Source organism: Bison bison, unplaced genomic scaffold (assembly GCF_000754665.1).
Source record: "Bison bison bison isolate TAMUID 2011002044 unplaced genomic scaffold, Bison_UMD1.0 scf7180017864293, whole genome shotgun sequence".
NCBI classification, from domain to species: domain Eukaryota; kingdom Metazoa; phylum Chordata; class Mammalia; order Artiodactyla; family Bovidae; genus Bison; species Bison bison.
In genome coordinates, this window is record NW_011494865.1 from 3129564 (window position 1) to 3140112 (window position 10549).

The window sequence follows — 10549 nt, forward strand, 5'->3', positions numbered from 1 at the left end:
AATCCTAAAAAGATTATGTTAAGGGAAAGAAGCCAGTCACAAAAGACCACAGATGATACATTTATATGAAATGTCCAGAAAAGGCAAAGTTACAGAGGTAAATTAGTAGCTGACTGCGCTGGGAATGGAAACATAAAGAGACTGAAAATGGACACAAAGTATCCTTTCTGGGGAGAGGAGGAGGTTCTAAAACTGTGATGCTGTGCCACGCCACAAAATGTATTAAAAACCAGTAAAACTGAAAATGAGTGAATGTTATGGTACCTCAACAGAGTCATTTAAAAACAGAAAAGCAAAGAAACAAGGCATTCAGAAACAAAAGTTCATTTGTCTTTTGGAAATGTTCTAACCGGAACTTTTTATGCACTGATTTTTACAGACAATGAAAGTGAGGAGGGAAGATATCCAAACTCCTATTTTAGTCACAGGAACCCTTCTTAAATAGGGAACTGGCCTGGCCTACATGGATGGCATAATTCAAGGTATTCATTTTGTTTTCTTCATTGATAGGTTAGAATTTTTTACATAATGTTTTTGATCCTGTTCAGACCTGAACCAACATTTCCAGTTTGATTGTTTCTACAGAAGTCCTTAGGTGAGACCTGAGGAAGTAAGTTTATTCTTTAGGAATTTCATTTATTGTCTTAAAGTGAAAGGGTTTCCAGGAGGGACCAAGAAATATTCAGAATTAGTGAACACAGTTGGTGCCTCTGAAACAGCTGTGGAGGCTTAAAATGTCCAGGAAATCATCTTTTTAGGTCAACCACTGATGATCCCTGTACTCCGAGGGGGGAAATAACCGGCGATAAAATGAACTCGAAAAACTGATTGGGACCTAAAAACAAATACAGGTAATTTTGAAGGCATGTTTTAATCTTGGTATTTCTCCCTTTGAGAATTTCTTCAAAACAGGTGTTGTAAACTTTTCAGAAAGACCATTATTTGCTAGGAGAAAGTAGTCTTAATTAGGATACATGTCAAGGAAATATAATTATCAATTTGCCTAATTAAAATGAATATTTGAACATGCCTGAGGATTGTGAGCCTTCTCAGGTGAGACACGTACAACTTACTTTCTATAAACATCTGTTGACAGAGCCAAGCAGATTGTGTTAGCAGGAAATGGGTGACTGAGCCACGCTTAACAGGCAACAGAACTGCTTGGGAATACTGTTCCTCAAAAATCACCAGGAGGAAGTCTTAAAGTGCTTGCCATTGACTGTCTGTGTCCTCCCCAAACCCCTACACTGAAATCTAACCCCAAGTGTGATGATATTTGGAGACGGGGACTCTGGGAGGTGATTAAGCCGTGAGGGCTCAGTACTAGGATTACCCGAGGACTTCCCTGGTGGTCCAGTGGTTGAGAACCCACCTGCCAATGCAGGGGACATGGGTTCGACCCCTGGTCCAGGAAGATTCCATATGCCACAGGGGCAACTGAAGCCCGTGCACCACAACCACTGAAGCCCAGTGCCGGGAGCCCATGCTTCTCAACGAAGCCCGTTGACAGCAACTCGAGAGTAGCCCCTGCTCGATGCCACTAGAGAAAAGACTTCACAGCAGCAAAGACCCGGCGCAACCAAAAGAAAGAAAGAAAATTTTTTAAGAGAGAGACCCGAGAGCTCACTCCCCACTTCCTCCACGCGAGGACCCAGCAGGAGGACAGCCATCTACTGTAATGACGGTTACACATCATTATACAGTACACACACAGTACACAAAGTGCACAACTCCAGGAGTGACTGTAATGCCAACTGTGGGCTCCGGCTGCTCACGTGGGGTCACTGTGTGTTCCTCCAGTGTAACGAACATACCACTCTGGTGGGGGGATGCTGATGATGGGAGAGGCTATCATGTGTGGGGGTGGGGTGGGCTATATGGGAAATTTCTGTACTTTCCTCCAACTTTGCTAGGAACATGTAACTGAGCTAAAAAATTAAGTCTTTAAAAAGAAGAAGAAGACCCATCTATGAATCAGGAAGAAGGTTCTCACCAGACACTGAGTCTGCAGGTTTCTTGACCTTGGATGGTCCTTTGACCAGCCTCCAGGACGTGAGCAATGCATTTCTGTTGTTTTTAAGGCAGCCAGCCTATGGTGTTTTGTCATAGCAGCCCCAGCTGGCTAAGAGAGCACGCCTTCATTTACTTGACAAGCTTCACTTGAGAAATAAACTGTTTAATTCTGGAGGGGGCTTCCCGTAGGGAGCATGACGGTTATCAGGGCTGTGATTTTAGGCACAGTTACTGGAGTTCACCAAAACCTCCTTGACAGGCAATGTGTATTTTGGCAAGAGACCGAAAAAGCCAGTTCCTTTCCTTTCTCTTCCAAGCCTGCCCTTGGGGCAACTCCACCAGCTCATCCCCTGCCCACAGAGCCTGAACTGGCAATGGACCCTCCACGGGCATGGCCCAAAGTCACCAGCAATGCTAACAGGGACCTGGGACCCAGGGAAGGCAGTGACGGTGGGAGAGGCCGCCTGGGGGTGGACTAGGTGCTCAACATGCAGTGAACTGAACCCACAAGACTAGGAGTTTTAAGCCTGGCCCTCCAAAACCGGGGTTTTCCCCAGTGGCTCAGAGGTAAAGAATCTGCCTGCACTGCAGAAGACATGGGTTCGACCCCTGAGTCAGGAAGATCCCTGGAGAAGGGCATGGCAACCCACTCCAGTATTTTTGCCAAGAGAATCCCATGGACAGAGGAGCCTGGAGGGCTGCAGTTCACAGTCAGATGTGACTGAGTGACTGAGCACACGGGCATGCTCCAAAGCCAGGCCTTTAGAAGCCCTGGGCTATATGGGATCTCCATCCGTGGGCTCCTCTATCCATGGGATTCTCTTGGCAAGAATACTGGAGTGGGTTGCCATGCCCTTCTCCAGGGGATCTTCCTGACTCAGGGATCGAACCTGCATCTCCTGTGATGCAGGCAGATTCTTTACCTCTGAGCCACCAGGGAAACCCCTGGTTTTGGAGGGCCAGGCTTAAAACCCCTAGTCTTGTGGATTCGCTTCACTGCATGTTGAGCACTTAGTCCAACCGCAGGCTGCCTCTCCCACCGTCACTGCCTTCCCTGGGTCCCAGACCCCTGTACACACATACTATGCAGGCCCGCTGGGCTGCTCAACTGGCAGGGAAGACCAAGTGCAGGCCCCACTCCTAGAAGTCCAAGGTCACTTCCCTCCTCCTAGCTCATCAGTTTATCTTCTAAATCTCTCTCCATCCGCACATCTCTGCAATTTTTTCCCAGTGTATGCTTCTCTGGTCCTACGGCAGTCCTGGGGCAGCTCCAGTGAGCTGGGAAGCTTCACACCTCAGCACCCCTGTAATCTCCACTGGAAGCCCCCTACCACCTCCACATGTACCTCCAGCGACTGAGAATCAACAAGTTCAAAGTGAACAATGTGTGCCTTGGAAATGTTGCCTCAGGACAAGTTGCTGAGCTCCAGCTTCCAATTCGACTGCACCCCAAGTTCCTCTAAAGCAGAAGCTCTGTTGCTACCACTGCAGCCAGACTGTTCTTTCCAAAATGGGAACGGCATCACCTCATACATGCAGCTTAAAAGCCCTTGGTGTGATGGGCTTCCCTGGTGGTATTAGTGGTAAAGAACCCGCCTGCCATTGCAGGAGACGTAAGAGACTCGGGTTCGAACCTTGGATGGGGAAGATCCCTGGACAAGAAAATGGCAACCCATTCAACCCACTCCAGTACTCTTGCCTAGAAAATCCCATGGACACAGGAGCCTGGGCGGCTATAGTCTACAGGGGTCGCAAGAGTCAACACGACTTAGTGACTGAATAACAACAACCATAAGATAAAAACAAAACTCCTCAATGACCTCCTTTCCCACAAGCCAGTCTCATTTCACGCCGCCCTGCTCCACACTCAGGAGTTTCCTTCTTTCAACCTTCCCTTTCCGGTCCCACCAGGTCAGACTTCCATTTGAACTCTAGTCCACAGTGGCCTTCCTGCCCTTCAGAACCCAGGTCCCTCCCACTCACCCTTCAACCAGGGGACAACACATCCTTCCCCAGGGAAGCCTCCCTCAGGGCCTTGTTCAGGTCCCCTCCCTTCCCTGACATCCGCCAAGGCTGCTATTTATGCTGGTTCATGTGACCGGCAGGTTAGTATCGGGCTCTCCAAGTAGCTACAGGTGGACTGTGTGGGCTGTGTTAGCCACTCAGTCGTGTCCGACTTTTTGTGACCCCATGGACTGTAGCCCTCCAGGCTTCTCTGTCCATGGAACTCTCCAGGCAAGAATACTGGAGTGGGTTGCCATTCCCAACTAGTTTCACTCATCAATAATACAATTGCTGGGACAAGGGAGGTGCTTACTACATTTGATGAGTAGGCAAATGGATGAGCCAACAGAAAAATGGATGGACAGACAGATGAAATGATGGACATATGACAGACAGACTGGTGAATGGATGGTCTGGGAGATAGGTGGAGGGACAGAAAAGAGAGAGAGGTAGGGAGAGAGAGGAGGAGGAAGAGATGGTCAAAGAGAACATTTGTTCCCAGGGCCAAGCCCTCTTCTGAACCCTCAATCCCATCTTTTCCCATCTCCTCAAATACTGCTCTCCAACCAGTGAACCTGCCTTTTGCATTTTTTCAACCCCAGATCCATCTCAGACCAGTCACGTGACCTTGGACAAGTTGCCCAGCCTTTCTGAGATTGACTTTTTCCCCACTATAGAAAGAAGAGAACCATAATAGCTAGTTCAACAGGACTGTTTTGAAGATTACATGAGATAGTCCACAGGCTTCCCTTGTGGCTCAGCTGGTAAAGAATCTGCCTGCAATGCAGGAGACCTGGGTTTGATCCCTAGGTTGGGAAGATCCCCTGGAGAAGGGAAGGGCTACCACTCCAGTATTCTGGCCTGGAGAATTCCATGGATCGAACAGCCAGTTATGGGGTGGGGTCACAAACAGCTGGACAGGACTGAGCGACTTTCACTTTTTTTCACTTGAGACCGTCCACACACAGCACAGAATACAGTGCCTGGCAAGCCATAAACAGCTGACAGATGTTAGATGCTCCTATTGTTCTTACCATCTTTACTACTGCTGCAAACCCTTCAGCCTCCAGCAGCCTTGCTCCTTCCTCAAGCTTCTAGTGTCCTACGTCAACCTTGCGTCACCAAAGGGCTCCAAGCAGAATCCTATGCTTGCTGACTGCACGTCCTCACTCTCTGCCATTCCTCAAGCACCATGGCCCCGGGCTTCCCTCTACAACTCTACTGAAACTGTCCTCCCGAAGGTGACAGAACAATGAAGCCTGCTCAGCTACCACTCACCTAGACGCCTGCAGCATCTGGGCCTGTGCACACCCTGCCTGAGCCCCCTCCCCAGCTTTGGTAGCAAGGCCGGTTCCTCGGTCTATCTTCCAAAGTTCCTGGTTGCTTCCTGCTCTGAGACCTTCAGTGTGTCTTTTCCTGTTTCTTATCCCCTGCTGCTGCTGCTAAGTCGCTTCAGTCGTGTCTGACTCTGTGCAACCCCATAGACGGCAGCCCACCAGGCTCCCCTGTCCCTGGGATTCTCCAGGCGAGAACACTGGAGTGGGTTGCCATTTCCTTCTCCAATGCATGAAAGTGAAAAGTGAAAGTGAAGTCGCTCAGTCATGTCCGACCCTCAGCAACCCCATGGACTGCAGCCCACCAGGCTCCTCTGTCCATGGGATTTTCCAGGCAGGAGTACTGGAGTGGGATGCCATTGTCTTATCCCCTAAACACAGGCATATCCTAAGGTTACACACACACGTGCACACACCATCCACTGCTCCACACTTTTCCCCTGAGCGATGTCACTGACTCCTACAGCCATACCATCTACTTGCCTCTCTGGGGATGGCAGCTCTCACACCTCCACCCCCAGCCATACACTGCGTCCTCCAGGTTGCCCCAGATTTCCTGACGGCACTTCGAAGCCACCACTTCCCAATCAATCCCATCCTACCTGACCCTCCTCCTTGCTCCCCGATTTATGTTAAAAGTCTCACCAACACGCAGGACCAACACTTAAAATCCCAACTCCCACTGCAGTGGCCTATTTTTTGTGCCATAGCTTTGTGCTTACATTATGCGTCCTTGCCTTCCCCTTGCTTTTTTCTACTCTCCACAAGATATCAGAGAATGCAGTAGGACTGCAATAAATACTTCCCGAACTGAAAAGAGACAGGGCAGAGTCACAGGGAACTCTCATAGTCTGCTAGTGGGAATGTAAGTTGCTGCAAGTATTCTGGAAGGCGATGTGACAAGGTCTAGTAAAGCTGGAAAGATCATATCCTGCAACCCAGAACTTTGCTCTCCTGGGTGGACGCCTTGGAGAAATTTTCCTGTGTGTCCACAAGACTTGTACCAGAATGCTCCTAACAACTGTTACCAACGGTGAAAAACAGAAAGAACTGAATGTCCATCATATCAGGATCCTTGCAGGAAATAGATGGCATGTTCAAATTATGACAATTAAAGGAGCATTTAAAGGGAGATTATTTGGGATGAGTTGAGTGTAGAACATCAAAGGATGGTTTAGTAGTCCAACACAGAAAAGCACAACTCCATCTGAAAGGAGGGAGGAAGTGGTTACCCAAATCTGAAATAAGCGTTCCGGCAGAAAGGCCATGTTGAGAGAAGCAGCGAATTTCAGGGGAGGAGTACAGCCAGGGAAAGAGGAGTGTGAAAAACCTGGCTTAAAACTCAACATTCAAAACACTACGATCATAGCATCAGGTCCCATCACTTCATGGCAAATAGATAGGGAAACAATGGAAACAGTGAGAGACTTTATTTCGGGGGGCTCCAAAATCACTGTAGATGGTGACTGCAGCCATGAAATTAAAAGACACTTGTTCCTTGGAATAAAAGCTATGCCCAACTGAGACAGCATATTAAAAATCAGAGACACTACTTTACTGACAAAGGTCTGTCTAGTCAAAGCTGTGGTTTTTCTAGTAGTCATGTGTGGATGTGAGAGTTGGACCATAAAGAAAGCTGAGTGCCAAAGAATTGATGCTTTTGAACTGTGGTGTTGTAGAAGACTCCTGACAGTCCCTTTGACTACAAGGAGATCCAACCAGTCCATCCTAAAGGAAATCAGTCCTGAATATTCATTGGAAGGACTGATGCTGAAGCTGAAGCTCCAATCCTTTGGCTACCTGATACAAAGAGCCAACTCGTTGGAAAAGACTCTGATGGTGGGAAAGACTGAAGGCAGGAGAAGAAGTGGACGACAGAGGATGAGATGGTTGGATGGTATCACTGACTCGAACGACATGAGTTTGAGCAAGCTCCGGGAGTTGGTGATGAACAGGGAAGCCTGGTGTGCTGAGTCCACGGGGTCGCAAAGAGTCAGACACGACTGAGGGACTGAACTGTAGAGCCAGCCAGAGGCAGCTCCACAGAGAAGAAGTCAGGGGAATAAACACTTTAGCTTTCCCATTCCTCTGGTCTCCAAATGGGACTCCCCATTGTCTCAACCCAACAGAAGGCCTAAGGGCAAGGAGCCCATGGATGAAGCCCATGGAGATCAACCTTCTAGAGTGGTGGGGAAGGGAGGGTATAGATTTGGAAAGCAAAGGGAAGATCCTCAGAATATCTAGCAACAGAATGTATCAAGTACTGATCTATGCTTTTATAATGGAGTACTGCCCAGCAATAAAATGAGCAATGAACTGTGGAAAATTCTTAGAGCTACTTATACCAACATGGATAAATCTCAAAAACCCCACACTGGATTGAAACAGAGAAGGAACCTGCGGGGTCCTCCAGAAAACAAAAGCCTTTCCGTGTCCCTCATTTCTTGTTTGAAGAAAAGGCTTTAGTCTCCTAGACCTTTCCTGAGTTCCCAAGAACAGATTCAAGGGGTTAATAATGAGGGACTTGAGGGAATGCAAAAACGAAGGGAAAACAGTCAAGAAACAACAGTGACGGGATAAAACAGAGTCCCAGTCCCTCCATAACAATCTGATCCAGTCTTTTGAGTTCTGCAGCCCTCCCCACCCCCGAGGTGGAGGATGATAACTAACATGGTGAAACCCCCAGACTGATCAGAACTAGAGGCTGAGGCTTGAGATTCCTGGAGCCCTACCCTGTTCTGGTTTCACCAGAAACCAACCAGAAGAAAGGTGTTCACCCTGCAGCTGTCTCCCCAACTGTTTCCTTTAAATACTCTTCCCTGAGGGACTTCCCGAGCAGTCCGGTGGTTAAGACTCCCCCTTACAATGCAGGGGGTGTGGGTTCAATCCCTGGTCAGGGAGCTGAGATCCCACGTGCCTCGTAGCCAAAAAATCATCCACATTAAAAAAAAAAACAAAACACTTAAAAAAAGAACCAAAACCTCTTCCCTGAAAACCAGAGGGACCTGGAGTCTTTTGAGCATGAGTCACCTGCTCTCCTAGCTTGGCCCTGCAATAAATCCTCTGCTCCAAACTCTGATATTTTGGTTTGTTTGGTTTCACTGTGAGTTGCACACATGAACTTGGGTTTAAAAAACGATGAAAAAGGCACATTAAAACAATATTTAGAGAACGGGCACTATAACAGGTTGTATTTTAAAATCCACCTCAACCAGATCTCTGGCCCCATATGCTCTTCTAGAACCCTGCCTCCTTTCCCACCCTCCCACCAACGGTTGCAGAAGATAAAAGAACAAAACTTTAGACCAGAGAGTTATAGAAAAAAAAACCTACTTCAATAACGGTGACCAAGGGAAAGTCTTTCTGAGAAAGTGATCAAACTTTAATTAAGGTGCGAAGGTTTGAGAAAGAGCCAGACACATCAGCCAGCTATTAGCCAGGCCCTACAGAGAGAAAGGACTTGGCCTTTTAAAATAGTTCAAGAAGCCCAGTGAAGCAGAATTGAGCAAGAAGAATGGCGAGCGTGAAGTAATACAGGTGAGCACAAGCCGGATTGTACAGGGCATCTGGGGTGACTTCTCCGGGGTGACAAAAACCCGCGAGTTCATGGGAAGGAAGGTGACTCCACGCAGCAAAACCCGCAGGGAGGAGCAAGGAACGGGGAGCAGTGGTTCCTCTTGGGCCTCCGGAGTGAACATTCACTTAGCACTTAGCCTGTGTCAGGAACGGGGTTACAAAAATTCTTTGAACCTTCTAACTCTCTTCTGTGGGGTAAGCATTAACAAACCCATTCTCACAGCGAGGCGAATTAGCTAACTCCGAAGTCCAAGCACGTAACTCAAACACAACTCTTGACTGCCTCCCTGCTCTCTTAGCTCTGAAGGCACTGCTAACATTTGGGTGAATGACTCATATTGTAGAAGATAACCGTGATTACGGAGTGCAAATCTACATCAAGGTCAACAACCATAATAAAAAATAACCGCATCGCACGTGCACCCAGCGCTTATCCCGTGCCACATAGAACCTCGTTGCATTATTCCCGCCTCACAGATGAGGAAACTGAGGCGAACACTCCCTGAGCCACGTATCCAAGGCAGGACTTAGAAATCAAGTGTAACTGCACAGCCCGCGATATCAACTATGTCTTGCTGCCTCACTTTTATCTTCTCTCCGAGAACCTCGGTCAAGGCCAACAAAATTCCATGACTGTCGGACCCCCAGCCCAGGAACGCCTCTCTCACAGGAGCCCCTGGAAGCCCCACGTGCGGGAGGTGCGGTTGCTATTGCGATCCCCAGCCCCCGGGGTGCAGCCCCCACTGGGGTCCGGCTGGAGGTGCACATCCCAACCTAACGTTCCCCTCGCCGAATGTTCCGCAGCCCTGAAACCACCCACTCCCCAGCAGGAAGTACCTGAGGAAAAGGCGTCCAGGGTCCTGCCCCGCGCTCTGTGGAAAACCCCCCCCGCCTCTGCAGCCGACATGGCTAGCGAGTATTTTGGCCTCAACTGAGTCTGCTGCGTAGCAAGGAGCTATGAGACTCTTAACTGCCCAAGCGCCGGGTGGGGCCTGCCCGGCTGGGGGCTGCGCCCTCTGCTTGGGGCGGGGCGGGGCCGGCGGGCGCGCAGGACTCGGTCGCTCGGGGCGCCACTAGTGCTGTCTGAGCGGGGCGGAAGCGTGAGCGGCCCCTGTGGAATCGACTGGGGCTCCTGGCGAGTGGAGGCCACTTGCCAGTCGCCTGCGTGGGCAGACGGAGTGAATTTGGCCTCAGGCATGTGGGCAGACCTTCGCTAAAGGTGGGGGCTCCAGGTTTAACAACTAAAGCTGAGCCCCCGTCTCCCGCATTCCAGGCGGGTTCTTTACCCTCTGAGCCACCAGAGAATCCCAAGATTGCCACCAGGGAATCCCAAGATTACAGGACACTCGGTTAAATTGGAATTTCAGATAAGCAATGAATGATAAGTATGTTGTATGTAATTTGCAAGATGCTGGTACTAAAATGTTTGTAGTTGTTTATCTGAAACAGCAATTTAAATGGGGACTTGTATTGTATCTGGTCCAAAGGACCCAGCCCTGTCCTTGGGGGATAAGACAGTACCTTCCACCAGCCACCTGCTGTGATTGCTGACATTTCATTCTGAAGCAGCTTCAGTTTTGCTTGTCATCAGCACCATCACCATCATTCCGTTTGAAACCAAA

General features: G+C 49.0%; 1 protein-coding gene across 3 annotated transcripts in view; it reads right to left on the reverse strand.

The window, feature by feature from the left end:
* CPPED1 (calcineurin-like phosphoesterase domain containing 1) overlaps positions 1–9962 on the reverse strand; it is a 140152-nt gene extending 130190 nt beyond the window's left edge. For 2 of the 3 annotated variants that reach the window (XM_010850683.1, XM_010850685.1), the window contains exon 1: positions 9765–9962. In XM_010850683.1, coding sequence (XP_010848985.1) covers positions 9765–9834 — 70 coding nt within the window. In that variant the 5' untranslated portion in view covers positions 9835–9962. The other variant, XM_010850682.1, reaches the window with a different exon arrangement.
* Between the last annotated feature and the right edge of the window lie 587 nt (positions 9963–10549).